We start from the raw sequence: 14,724 nt of genomic DNA, 5'->3' as shown, positions 1-14,724 counted from the left end.
GAACATTAGGTTTGGGCTTGGTTGACCTCCTTGCTTTAGAGAGTTATACAGTACGAACAGGTGGACTAAACATGTTGCTGTAGTAAAGCAGCCTCCATTGGTCTCTCTGAATCCCTGCTCTTAAACTTAGGCCATTAGATGGCATTAAAATCTCAGAAAATTTTGGGATACTGCTTTTTGCAGTCTCTGGACCAATTCTCTTACATCTTGCTCTCTCAGTGCCCTAAACACTCATTACGCAGAAACTTTCTGTCAGCCCTCCTACCTTAAAAATGTAACTGTCCCAAAGTATTGCATCCTGTTCAATAAGGTGAGATGAAATGTTCAAACTTACTTTTAGGTTGGTATGCTGGACTAGCACCTCAGCCAGATTAGGCCACTTTAAACCTAAATTTCTATATAGGGGGGATGTTGCAAAAAATTGTTTGACCCCTGGGGGGCTCAAAACATAGTTTAATAGCCCCCACAACCCATAGAAGGCATTTTGGAGCCCAATCCATGGGGGGTGGGGGGGTGGAGAACTGGAAAAAAATATTTTGACCCCAATGGCCCTTGGTTGTATTTTGCCTACCAGTGTTTTACAATAATATTCTGAGATCTGAACGGTCCCCTTTTTGTCACTCTCTCCTAATATTCAGAGATGAATTAGAATGTAATGTTTTATTATGTTTTATTATTTATAAAATATTGGCATGGTAGGGGTCGTTCAGGATATGCCAGTCTGCTATTGGTCAGTACCACTTCTTGGCAGAATCTTAAAAAATTAATGCCTGGATTACATCTCTCAGAGTAGTCCAGCCAGTATAGGCATTTGGTTTAAGATTAAGAAGGGAATTGGTGAGAATTGCTGAAGAGAAGCTAGCAGCATACTAGTGATGGTCCTCAATGAAGTACATGTTTAGCATGTTGAGCTGCATTACATGGTGGTGGCATTCCCGAATCGCCTATGATTCTTATAACATTTTCTCCTTTCTTTCTGCTCCCCTTCTCTCATAGTTCCTGTGCCTCAAGAACATCCGAACCTTCCTCGCCACTTGCTATGAGAAGTTTGGTCTGCGCAAGAGTGATCTTTTTGAGGTCTTTGACTTGTTCGATGTGAAGGATTTTGCAAAGGTTTGGTTATTTCATTCATTCCCCAGCCCCACAAAAATACAGTTTTTATAGGCACTCTATGGTAGATGTCAGACTATACCTGCCTCCTGAGCGTTTGCATCATTTCTAACAAAGCCCTAAGGGAGAGGCGAGCAGCTGTGCACCTCCAGATGTTTGGGTCTACAATTCGCATAAGACCTAGCCAACACAGTCAATGTTGCACGGTTGTGGGAGTTACTGTCCTAAATATTTAGTGGCCACAATTGCGTGCTGGTCTTAAGGTCATTGGTGAAGGATTGTTTTGAAACTGAATCAGTGCAGAGGAGGAGGCCAGATAAGAGCAAACAAAAGGAAAAACTGAGAGGTTGTACAAGCATTAGAGCATCAAAGTTTGGCTACTGGTACACTCTGCTCATTATCTGGCTACTGGAATTTAAAGCTCCACTCTTGTAGAGGTATGGGCTAGAAATGTGCCTTTTTAAAAATGAGAAAATATGTTTCATTATGTATATGTATTTACAGGTATTCCAAAATCCAAAAAATAATCCAAAATAAATAGAATCATAGGATCATAGAGCTGGAAGAGACCACAAGCACTATTATGTCCAACCCTCTGCCATGCAGGAAAACCCAATCAAACACTTCTGGTCCCAAGTATTTCAGATAAGGGATACTCAATTTGTATATACTTAGGTGGGAACTAAGAGCCAATTATCATTTACCATAGTTTGTCCCTGGCAGCAAATAAATGAGATATAGCACTGATGGTGAACGTTTTAGGGACTGAATGCTTAAACTAAAAGGCATTCTGGCACTGGGTGTAACCTGGTGCCGGGGGTGGGACTTCCAGGAGGGACGGGACTTAAGTGGGACCTCCACCCTCCTGGGGCAGGACTTCCAGGGCAGGACATCTTCCCCCTACCCTCTTAGGACTTCAGCTGCCTCTTTGGAGACAGCTGAAAGCCCAGGATGGCCAGGAAGAGGAGGAATAAGCATGTGCCTGTTCCTTCTCTTCCCCGCCCTCCCTGTGCCCTGAAAAAATGGCTATGCGTGCCATCTCCGGCATGTGTGCCATAGATTTGCCACCACGGAGATGTAGCATAGATTAACATACTTTTTGACTGCAGCAAGGTTCAGAGGCCATATATATTTTGCCTCTGTCAGGGAAACCATGGGTTTTTGGTTGTCAAGAATCTGCTGTAGGCTCAGGCATGCCTCCCCACTTCCCTTAGGCACATTTATTCCCTCCTTTGTATTAAGCATTGTTTGTCCTGGCATTTGAATCTGGGGAATTCAGATTTCCAACCAGGTTTCTGAAGCTCAAAGCCTAAGAAAGTGGTCCCTGAGAGGGGCAGAATCTGACTATGTGCCATTCTCATTTGGTGCCTTGAGGGCAGAACCTGGAAAACTTCCTTTTTTAATTATAGCTACCAGAATCTGGATGCTATAGTCAAAAAAGTAACTTTTACAAACTCTGCTCAAGAATGGAGCCTGAAGGAGAAGAGAAAAATGGTTTCACACAGGAGTTCCAGGAGGAAGTATGGGCTCATGGCACAATAATACATGAGAAACACAATTTTTCAAAAGTTATTCTCAAGTCTTTTGTGGCTTGAGCTCATACTTTATGTTCCCAGTCTTCCAGACAGATTGGTCTCACCAGACTTTCAAAGGCAGCTGGATACTATCCTTATTGTATCTGATGCCTGCATTTTACCAGTCCAAGCAACTGCATCACACATGCAATCTGAAAGCAGCTCAGGAAGATACCATCTAGTGTCACAGAGGTTGATGGGGCCCATCTTTCAGATGCTGTGTTGCAATAGCTTGAACAGCAAAAGGTTTTGTGCCAGGCTTGGTATTAAGCAGCATGGCCCAACCTCTTAAGAAGGGAGATGGCATGGCCTATCAAAGCTATGGGCCTGTCCAGAAGCATGTGAACAGTGTCCCCCAACCTCCTACTTTCAACCCAGAAGGCTGAAAAGCAAGCATACATTTGCCCACAACAGGATGTGAAATACAGCAGCAGAACCACACAGCCGGCTGCTGTAGGCGGATCCTAGAGAAGGAAGCTGGTGGGATCTGTAAAGCCTTGCTACAGAAATTTTTCTCAAAGCCACAGATTGTCCCCTCCCCAACACTTCCCCTCACCCCCAAACCCCAGTTGGATTAGAATGGCTCATGTATAGCTTCAGTCTTGGCTGTTTATTAAGAAAAAGAACTTGTCAATGGGAGGTTATTTTGTGAAATACTACTAGGGTTTCAGCATGGAAAGTGGCAATATCTCCTGTACCCTTAATGGTTATGTAGAAGAGGGCCAGCGTGGCATAGTGTTGGACTGTGACTCTGGAGATCAGGGTTCAATTCCCCTCTTGCCCGCGATACCCATTGGGTGACCTTCGGCAAGTCGCATGCTCCTAACCTCTAGGAAAGGCAATGGCAAACCTCTGAACAAATCTTGCCACAAAAATCCTATGATAGATTCACCTTAGTGTTGTCATACATTCGAAACTACTTGTAGGCACACAACAATAACAACAACAAAGAGGAAATTTGAGCAGGTGTTGCTTATTGCTTGGTTATGTCACAAACTCTACTTGATGAAGTTCCATTACAGGTACAGGAGCACTCTCCAGTTCTGAATCTGACAACCATAGGAGAAGCTCACAGAATGAGAAGGGAAGCAAGTTAGTCATTCAGTTGAAGTCTTAGGCCCTAGATGTGTGGTCTTACATGGAGGCCTAAGCTAGTGGTAACCTATTAATGAGCTTATTAATATAAACATTGTGTTGGGTAGGTGAAGGGCTAGTTTTGTTTAAAAGGTCACAGAGGTGGAGAAATCTGAAGCCAGCATCTTAAATTGTCTGGGAGAAGTACCTTCATCATGTGCAATGATGTGCACAGACACCCAATCTTTCGGCATATATTAAAAAGCACAAGAGTGTTGTTGTTACTATTTCTTTTTTATATCCAACTATTAGTCCAAAGTATTTAGGAAGGAATACGTATTCCCCTGGTCAAGGCATACCAGGTGCTGTTGTTTACCATACATACTTGACTATAAGTCAACTTTATGTGTAAGTCATGGGCAGGTTTGGGGGCCAAAATTATGGATTTTAATATGACCCATGGTTAAGTTGAAGGTAAAACTTAGGGGCATGTAACAAAAGATGTAAAGGATGAACCAAAGGAAAACAATGCTGAATTCCAGCAGGCTTAACTGTTTGCACTCACACTAAAGGCTGGATGGATGAGAGAGTAGAGAAAAGTCAGTCCTTCCAGGACAGATTACATTCTTGCCTTTCACCAGGGGATTTTTCCATTTTTTTATAGGGGTTAAAGTACAGTACTTACACTGACCTGTGCATAGGTCAGCTCAGGGTTTTCGGGCCAATTTTTTTGACTAAAATATCTGTACATGAATATATACAGTATATTTCAAAGGAAGGCAATGGCAAACCACCTCTGAGTAATCCTTGCCTAAGAAAACCATATGAGGTTCACGGAGTTGCCATAGATTAACAGGTGACTTGACTTATAGCGGATGGCGTGGACTCACTGTACATACATGCCCTTCCCATGTTTCGTCACTGTAACCCTGTGAGGTATGGCATTTTGTATTTTTTGCTTTTGCTTTTTATGTTTATAATTTTAACCAACATACATCATCTCGATAATACAAAGAATGGTGGCTTATAAATATTTTAAGCCCATCTGGAAGTAATTAAATTACATCACATATTATTGACTGCAAAATGCTACATCTCTCTCTCTTTTTCTTTGTGACTAGGTGATTGACACTCTATCAATATTATCATGGACACAAGTTGCCCAGAATAAGGGGTTCATGTAAGTGTTCATGGTTTTCACTTGGAGCAGGCAGTAAATGGATAGTTGCATACATCTTTGAGATTTTAAAATCATCTTTTTATTTGAGGTCACATATAATGCTCTTTTATCTTTTTGTGAGTATATATAGGTTTGAGTAGATAGATGGGTAGAGAATTAGATCATGAGATTGTCTTTTGTGGTATCCTTAGATGCCAACTTGTTGGCTCTCAACTAAAGGCAGCAGTTCCAAGGAAGAAAAGTAGCTAGCAAGCAATAGTCCTGTTGTCCCATAAGAGTATTTATATGACATAAACTACAGCAGTTTTTCTAGAGTTTTTTCATTTTATATTAGTGCAGAGACTACAAGGAAAGTGGGCCACTCTCTTATGTTGCTTGGATGATTTGTGCCTTCTTGAGCCCTGGAATTACTCTTGGTGGAGAACAAGTGGATTCAGGGTACAGGGAATAACCCAGCGTTTTATATTGTATGGTTCTTCAAAGTACATCTTTGGAATTGTCCCAGCAGCCCTTAAGGGAAGCATCCATTTCTTAACACTTTTCCCTAGCCCAAATGTTATTGATACGAAAATAATTATTTTAATAATAAAGACTAACAGGTTTATTTCTGGTTTACTCTTTCAAAAAACACCCTACTTCATCAAATGGAGTTGCTGGACTAGTCTGTAATAAATCTCTTAGTCTTTAAGGTGCAAGAGAATTATTAGTTAGTCTTTAAGGACTCAGCCCTAAGTCATGCTGAGAATACCCCCATTGAAATCAATGAGACTTAAATTATTTCTGGCTAGCCTAAATCCCACTGTTCTAAGCATTGTTCAGGTCAGAATCTAATTTAGTATCCCTCCCCTCCATATTATTAGTTACTTCATCTGCATGCAGGAATTACAATCTGATCTTAAAAACATTTCTGTTTCTTTACAGGCCATTTCCTACTGAGGATAGCATTGCTGATGATGATATCTACAGTGGTTTATCAGATCAGATTGAGTAAGGAGCAAATTTGTTCTAAGAGTAAAGGCAAAAGACATTTATATCAACATTTGACATGGCTTTCTGGAAGGATTCTTGGGCTTTGAGTAAATGTGTGACATTAGAAATTTAGGAGATGGAACTTTGAATATCTGTGCATAACAAGAAAACTTTATCCTGCTACATTTCTGTTGTCCACACAGTTTTTTAAACCAGTGCTTCTTAAGATATCTGATACGTGGAACTAGTAATTGTTGTTTTTTGTTTCTGTTTTTCAGTCAGCCAGAAACTGGTACCATATTTATGCCCATTGAATACTTATTTTATCTCTTGGAAAGTCTCTAGGGACCAGCAATTCATAGTCTGGCATAGGTCCATAGACAACTACAGTGCTCCATACACGGGTGTGCCATACGTGGCTTCCACTTTATGCAGCTGTGCTGCAATACATTGAATGGTGCACACACCTGTGGTGCACACATGCCGCGACCACAACCCCCATTCTATTAAATGGTGCTTGAGTTTACACAGTATTTGCCTTATGCGGGTGGTCCAGAAAGGATCTCTGCGTAAGGCAAGGCTTCACTGTACTTTGTCACTGTTTTACAGCACAAGAATCCCGCCAATAAAAAAAAGTTGTTAGTCTTATCTGTGCCAAGAGGGGTCTATGGAGGTCTTCACCATTCCAAAGGGAAGATCAGCCAAAACTAATAAAGGAAGTTTTCATCAACAATGTGGTTCCTGCAACATTGGGCTGTATACATAAGAGGCCCTAATGAATGTTGTTGAGGCTCCAGCATTGTCGTCTTCCATCTGTAATCTCCCAACTCCCACATCTTCCCACTCCTCCTCCTAAATGTTTTTCCCATCATAAAATTGCAAAATAGCTGTCCAGTGGCTGGTAGGTTCCCATTCCAACCACCTGGGTGCTGTCCATGACCTTCATCCAGTGCCCTTGAGTTCTTTCTGTGTCCCAACAGGGGATGGAGATTGTGTGCATGCATAAAGCAGCTAGCTATTGTGATTATGGAGCATTGACACCAATGGCTGTAGAAAGCAAGCTCCTTTAGAGATAGGAATGCTCTCTAGGGGTGCTAGTTAAGCTAAGTTAGAACAGAAGGAGCACAACTAAATTAGTTTCACTTTTGGAACAGCAGTATAATAAGAATAATTTAAAAAGTCAAAATGAAGAGGTAGAGTGATCTGTGAGGATATCAGTCTATTTTTAACAGAGTTTAGGATAAGTGAATAACACATGAGAAGATTTTAAGTCACTGAAACATTTAAGTCTATCCCTGTTGCTGTCTCTAAGTGTGCATCTACACTGTAGAAATAATGCAGTTTGCTAACACTTTAAGTGCTATAACTCCATCCTATGGAATCATGAGACTTGTAGTTTAGCCTTCTCTGCCACACTGGTGTCTCACAAAACTACAAATCCCAGGATTCTGTGGGATGGAGCCATGGCAGTTAAAATCATTATTTGTACAGTGCAGATGTGTTTCCAACACCAGGTTCAGAGTTGAGCAAGATACTTTAAAGAAGAATGAAGGTATTGGTATGATGAACCCATCCGTAATTGAGCAGTGGTGATAGCATGTGTCCCAATGCTTCCTTCTAGCAATAATCAATTATACTGTAGATGACTTCAGCATTTCATATTCTTCTTAAAATAAACCTTCCAAACTTTGACTTGCCTACACATCTTGATTTGCCAGTCATAGTTTCTAGATCCCAGGTTCTGTCCTCTGAATCTCAGGTTTTGACCCCTGTTAGTCTGGTGTTATTTGGGAGTCTTCCCATACCAAATTCAACCAAAGGGGTACTTCCAGATGTAGCTTTTGTTGTGTAATCCCTGAGCCTCATTAACTAAACTTCACAGGAGCTAAATCCAGGCTGTGACATCTTCTACTTTTAGGCCACCTGTATTTCTCCCCTTTTTACTTCCATTGCTTTTAAAATATATTAGAGAAAAATCAATTAAAGAGGAGAAGACTGCAGTGCTTTTTGACTTGTCGAGCTAGAAACCCTTTATCCAGAAGCACCCAATGCCACACAGAGTTGTCTAGACAGCTTTGCAGCCAAATGATTCCTTGCCTTTATCACAACTTAAATTAAATCTCCCTGAATTCAGATTGGTTTAGCTGTTGTCAAGGAAAGGCCAACCCTAGTTTGCCTTACTTTATGGGGTCAAACTTTTCCCCTCTCCCTTTTTATCAGTGACACCATGGATGAAGATGATGACCTCTATGACTGTGTGGAGAATGAGGAGGCGGAAGGGGATGAGATTTACCAGGACTTGATGAGATCAGAGCCATGTGTCATGCCAGTAAGTGGCTAGTAGCTGATATTTGATTAGTTAATTTATTGTAAAAAAAGACTTGATGTGGAACCATTTTTTTTTCAACCATGTAGCCAAAGATAGGCATTGTATCATTTATCACTTCTTGTGAGATCAGATTAGTGTCTATTTTTATCAGTTTCCTTAACTATGGGCTTCTCTAAGTAGTTCATGGAATTTGTTGCTGTGGTTCTCGGGTTTTAAATAAAATATCCAAACAATGCTTCTGTTTTCCCAGACTAATTTTTGGCAATTCCCACTACCAGCTGCAATATTTTATTCCCATCCTCCAGTGATTCCATTTCTTTTTAATTCCAAAATGTATCAGAATAATATGCTCCCTTCTCTTCCCCAGTTAATGCAGTTAAAATACACTAATACAGTTAAAATAGAGGGGCCAAGTGGGATAGGCCAGTTTCCATGTGGGACACCTGGCCCATTAAGATAGTAACAGTTTAAGGCATGGGGGCTACTGAGTGAGCTTGGATCTGAACATGGCACAGTGCTTCTTTGGATAACATGGTTCTCCATTGTATTCCATGACAACAGAGGATGACTGAACTGGATAAAAGGAAATGCTGCCTTCAAGAGATCCAACAAACAGAGGAGAAATACACAAGCACACTAGAATCTATTCATCAGGTATTTATGTTTAAAGGCCACCTTTTCTCCTTCTCTCCCCACACACACATAATGGCAGCTCAAGCCACTTAATTGTATTTCTCCACATCACACATTTGGGAACAGCAGTGTTTAATAGACTTTTATTAGTGTGCACATAAGCAATATACTTATATGACTAGGAGACTTTTCACACTATACAGTTATAGTGCTTGCCTATAGGATTCTGTAGGGATGCAGCCATGGCAGTTAAAGGGCAATCAAAGTGCTATTAATTCAGTACTGTGAAAGGGCTCCAGGTTTTTCTCCATGTGTGTGCAATCTCTCTGTGGAGCAATTTCATAACACTGTGATTTTCCTAATGGTAGACATAGATGCTCAGAGTTGGAGCAGGGAAATTTACTGGATTGTAACAGCAATTCACAAAATGACTTGCCTTGACCCCTATGAGAAATTGGGGGAAGAATCAAACCAGGCTTGCTGCTTTGGATATTTGACCCACTTCTGCCATAAAGTCTATTGTTTTCCCCTTTGTAGCAGGAAAAAGTGGAAGCATAAGCTTCGTAGACTAAGGACAGAATCTCCATACAGCAAAGGTGGAAATAGTGCAGCCCACTGAGTGTAAGCAGCCTGAAATCCATTTATGCTCCTTTGGATGCCCATTGGGGAAAAATAATTTAAACACATCAATTTCCACTGTTGGCAGTCTTTAGGAACAATGGCTGCATTAAAGCAAGACCCCAAGAAGTCAATTTTCAGCCACTTTGGGCTTTAATTTTTCCTTTTTAATAATGGTTCATTCACGGCTGATGTTACCCACAGTGGGTTCTAGGAGCAGAAAACTGTCTCCCCACATCTTTGGAGCTTTGCCCATCTCTGCCATAGAGACTTCTTTTTCCACTCCCACCTTAACTATTTAGCATTAACTTGGGCATGTAGAACATGGAAGCTGATGACGGAAATTCACCAAGGCTGCTTCTGCATTACAGAAATAATGCAGTTTGACATCACTTTAACTGCCATGACTCAATGCTATGGAATCTTGGATTTGTAGTTTGTTGATTGCGGAGCCGCCTCCAAGGCCTCACTGGGGGGGGGGGGGGGCGTCCTGGGGGTGGGGCCAAACTGGGGCAGGACCATGCGGACCCGCCCCAAACCGGGAAAGTCCTGCCCCCAGGCAGGATATGGCAAGCCTACATAGCACTGAGCCATGGCCGAGCACTGAGTCATGTCAAACTACATTATTTCTGCAGTACAGATGTAGCCCAAGTGATATATGTGGGCTTTGTGTACCACCAGCTTTGTAGCACCCTGTATTCACCACACTTGCTATGTGGAACACTGGGAGATTTACATGGATTGGCTTACAAGTGTTATGTGGCTAACAAGATTAAAGTATTCAGAATTTGAGGAAGGAAAGGATACTTTTTGCACTATAGCTTCCAGAATCCCCTATAGTAACCTTCCAGCTCTGCATTAGTCATCTTGGTCCTGTAAAAATGCCAAGATACTTCCCTAAACCGTTTGTTGTTTCTGCACGAGCTTTCAACAGGGAGTAAAATATACTTGGGTGGTCTGTCTCGGGCCTTTGATGATTGGTATTTCTAATACAGAGATAGAAGATGTTAGGTCCTACACAAGAATATGCCCTTACCCCATAGCTACATACCTCATTGGGAGTCCCTGTATAACAACAGTAGTTTTGATTTGGTTCTCAAGTTGACTTACCTTGTGGAATAGAGAGAAGACTCCTTCACATTTGAGAGCATATATAAATATTTTTCCTGTGTCTGGCTCTGCCATGTTCCTCCCTAACATTAGTGGTAATTCCCTTAACATTGTGTGTTTATATCCTTTTATCATTATCTCCCACTCTGTTTTAGCCAGTTTTATTTTAGACTATTTTATTTTGTATCTCATGTTATTAAGTTTGCTTTTATTTAGTCTGTATTTGTTTTAACCCCCTATATGAGTTTTAAGTGTGATCTAGTTCTATCTCTGTATGTATGTGGATATTTTGATATTTTTTAATCTTGTTTTTTATCTTGTATTTTATATATTGTATTTTGTAACTGTATTTTGTATTCCATTGATAAGGTCAGCTGACTAATCAATAAACTTGTTATTGTTATATTCTTTGTCAACTCAATATGCATAATTTGCCTTGAATTTTGCTTGCCATTAGCTTGTTTCAACTCGGTTGTGTTTCCCTCCCTCAGCATTTTTTTAAACCACTGCAGCTGTTTTTGCAACCTCAGGACTTGGAGAATATTTTTATTAACATTGAGGTAAGATGATTTTATGTTTCTGGTGATATTGGTTTTAAGAAGCTTTCTGTCTGGGCCCATTGTTATTTGGAACAATTCTTTCAATTCTTGGAGTATAAAAGGAGTTGTAAAGTAAAAGGTCCAGTGGTACAGGATGTGGGAGACACATCAAATATTAATTGTGTATTAATTATAAGAATGGCATTCTTACATTCTGTTTTAATTCCTCCTCAGGAACTTCTAAAGGTTCATCGCTGCTTTCTAGGAGATCTGAAGAATGCTTTGTCTTTTAGCAACTCCCAGAACCTCTACCAAGTGTTCATCCGGTACAAACAAAGGTGAGTCTGTATCCCAATAGGACAGCATACATCCAACAATAAGGTGCTCCCGGTCAAAACAATTTCCAGATGCTTCTGTGTTCAGTGTGATGTGGGTTTTTTAGAATTATGGTCCAAACCTGTCATTCTTCCCTTGTAATCCTTTCTCTGATTAGCCTCTCTACTTTGGGCTGCAAAGAAAAGGTGTGCTGTTTTGTTTTGTTTTTCCAAGGCCACTTCTTCACTATGCCCCAGTGTCAAAATTAATTGAGTATCCTTATTTCCTATTATTCTTTTAGGTACAAAATACTGAGAGCTGGTTATTATGGGTGTTGTGAAGTAGGAGGTTGCTGATTCAAATCTTAGCCATGAGCTCATTGCATTACATAAGAAACTAATCTCTTCTCAATTTGTCTTAAGGAGAAACAAATGCTGACTTACATTGCATTAGGGATGTAGGCAGCTCTAGGCCTCCAGAGGTCTTTTAACCTATGGCTCTCATCAGCCTTAGCCAGCATAGCCAAAGGTCAAGGATTATGCGAGTTGCAGTCCAAAAACATTTGAAGAGCCATACTTGCCAGTCTTTGCAAGCATCACTGAAATAATGTGTACAAAATCCACCAGAAAAAAAATTAAAATGTTATATAAAGCCTGAGCATGATAATGGTGATGATTACGCTGACAGTTTTGTAATTTATTAAGAAGGCCATTTCATGCACACTGTTTTTACATGGGGCTGTATCTCCATTACAGAGTATGCACTTTTTCAAAAATAATACATTCTGTAGTTTGCAAATGTCGTGCTTGTGTTTATTCTGCTGTGAGAAAGTGAAGTTACACTACCAGCGATAGCTGCTGGCTTCTGTATCAGCGGGATGGTGAAATTTCTCTGGGCTTTAGACATCTAACGTACAGAACGCTATTCTCAAAAGAGATTCAGTCCCTTGGATAGTGCCTTTAAATTTCAGCCAATACCCAATTGTAAAGTAAGTATGACTAGAAAGACAATGATTTCGAATATCTTTTGTAAATAGGTATGTATGTATGTTGTTATTAGATTGTAATGTAATGTAATGTAAATTTGGAACATTGTTCTTTGTTTATTTGTCTATTTGTTTGTTTGTTTGTTTTCTCTCTTTTTTTCTCTTTTATACACTTTTGGTTATGTATAGTCTTTTTTGTTTTTTTACATTTCTTTTTCTCTTATATGTAATGTTCTATTCTAATATATATATATATATATATATATATATATATATATATAGTTCAGCCTACAACCTGAAGTAGATTTACCATCCCTACTGACATGGAAGCCAATAGCCACCACTACATAATATTCTATAAGGGACGGATAGACAAGTTCTAATGGGTCGTGGGCTATGCCAGGTTCTGTAAACAAAACAAATAAAACATTCTGAAGTAATCAGAAATTCCTGATTTCTTTTTTAGCTTTTGGGGGAGAGGTTGGTTTAAAAGCTGGGTCCTGGGACTGCGTTTTTCCTCCCCTCTTGTTGTTGATAATGGTTTCAACTTATGGTGGCCCTATGCATGAGAAATATCCACATCACCTTGTTATCAACAATCTTGTTCAGGTATTGCAAACTCAGGGCTGCAGCTTTCTTGGTTGCTTATCCATAAGTAATCTGGTCTTCCTCTTTTCCTACTGCTTTCCACTTTACCAAGCATTATCATATTTTCTAATGAGTCGTGTCATCTCACGATATGGTCAAAGTATGACAGCCTCTGTTTGGTCATGTTGACTTCCAGGGAGAGTTCAGGCCTGGTTTGCTCTAGAATCCACATTTTGGCAATCCAGATTATTCATAGAACTCTCCTCCAGCACCCTATTTCATAGAATCATAGAATATAGAGTTAGAAGAGACCACAAGGGCCTTCTAATCCAGTCCCATATTGCCATGCAAGAATACACAATCAAAGTACTCCCAACAGATGGCCATCTAGCCTCTGTTTAAAAACCTCCAAAGCAGACTCCACCACTCCCTGAGGCAGCATATTGCATTGTCAAACAAATGAGCTGCTTCTCTTCATGTCAGCTTGCTTCACTGTCCAGTTTTCACACTCATACACAGAAATCTGAAATATTGTGAAATATTGTGGCATGGACAATCTTGACTTTAGAATTCAATTATTACCTCTCCTTCTAGATGTAGTATTATAACATAGGCACGGTCCTCCACAGTTATCTAAAGTCTGAAGAATGTCATTGATACTAAGCATTCTTTTCCAGGCTCTCTTTTCTGTAGTGTGGTTTAAAATATCTATGAAATCATGGTCTCTGCCCAGCATTTATCCTAACATCAATATATTGATGCTGATTAACAGCCCAGTGACAAGGAGAGGACATTCTCCACATGCTCAAAAGTGGCCTTCTAATTGCTTTTCATATTCTAGGCCAAGCCCTGATGTAGAAATTCAATACATTTTCATCGAAGACAGAAGGTATATCAACTGTGACAACACATGTGGTACACAACCCAGCTCCTTAGTGACCATAGTTCAAGCCACAGTGTTTGTCCACAGGTAGCTGGGCCTTCATTCAAACCAACTTCTTATCTTTCATCTGTAGGTTCTTACTATACGGACGATACTGTAGCCAGGTAGAAGCAGCCACTAAATACCTAGACCAGATGTCCAATACCAGTGTGGATGTGCGCATGAAACTGGAGGTGAGCACTGCTCTTCATTGTCATTCATGTGCTGGACTCCCATCATACAATGCCAAACTGCTGAACTTTCTTCTTTACATTTTTCATTGTGGGTGTTTGTTCTCATTATAATCCAGTATCCATGTTATGACAATGTAATCTATTTTAAAAAACAAATTATTAATTAAATTCTTTATTTAAATACTTAAACTTTATTAACTGCCTCGTATTGAGCAACATGCATGCCATAATTATGCAGTGGAATGACATTAAAATACAATATTGTAAATTATGCTAGTTTGCAACTACAATCATAATAAAACACAGTCATTACTGTGCAATGTTAGATACGTTAAAACCCATTTATTAAAACTGGATTGGGCTAAAGGCAAACACATTTTATTATTACAGTACAACACCTCACTTAAACTACATAATTTACTAGGATTTTAAAAAATAGTAATTATAGCACAGTATTCAAATAGAGTACTAGAAAACATTTGTTACAATTCACTGTTTATTTAACTGAAAGGAAGCTTTTCTATGATCAGTGAAATGACTCTAAAATAAATGTCATTTATTATCCATGACTGTTCCAGCTAATC

The 14,724-nt window shown here is 39.8% G+C and overlaps 1 protein-coding gene across 1 annotated transcript in view; it reads left to right on the top strand.

Annotated features, from left to right (window-relative positions):
* VAV1 (vav guanine nucleotide exchange factor 1) overlaps positions 1 to 14,724 on the top strand; it is an 89,818-nt gene that overhangs the window by 39,313 nt on the left and 35,781 nt on the right. The window contains exons 3-10 of the mRNA XM_089535511.1: positions 997 to 1,113; positions 4,880 to 4,938; positions 5,860 to 5,925; positions 8,128 to 8,236; positions 8,798 to 8,890; positions 11,089 to 11,157; positions 11,371 to 11,474; positions 14,041 to 14,140. Coding sequence (XP_089391637.1) covers positions 997 to 1,113; positions 4,880 to 4,938; positions 5,860 to 5,925; positions 8,128 to 8,236; positions 8,798 to 8,890; positions 11,089 to 11,157; positions 11,371 to 11,474; positions 14,041 to 14,140 — 717 coding nt within the window. The remainder of the gene's footprint in view (positions 1 to 996; positions 1,114 to 4,879; positions 4,939 to 5,859; positions 5,926 to 8,127; positions 8,237 to 8,797; positions 8,891 to 11,088; positions 11,158 to 11,370; positions 11,475 to 14,040; positions 14,141 to 14,724) is intronic.

The sequence above is a fragment of the Sceloporus occidentalis genome, unplaced genomic scaffold (genome assembly GCF_023333645.1).
Source record: "Sceloporus occidentalis isolate IW3139 unplaced genomic scaffold, rSceOcc1.0.p SCAF_1, whole genome shotgun sequence".
In the NCBI taxonomy this organism is placed as follows: Eukaryota; Metazoa; Chordata; class Lepidosauria; order Squamata; family Phrynosomatidae; genus Sceloporus; species Sceloporus occidentalis.
Note: the sequence above shows the minus strand (reverse complement) of the source record. Positions and strands in the feature narration are given on the sequence as shown.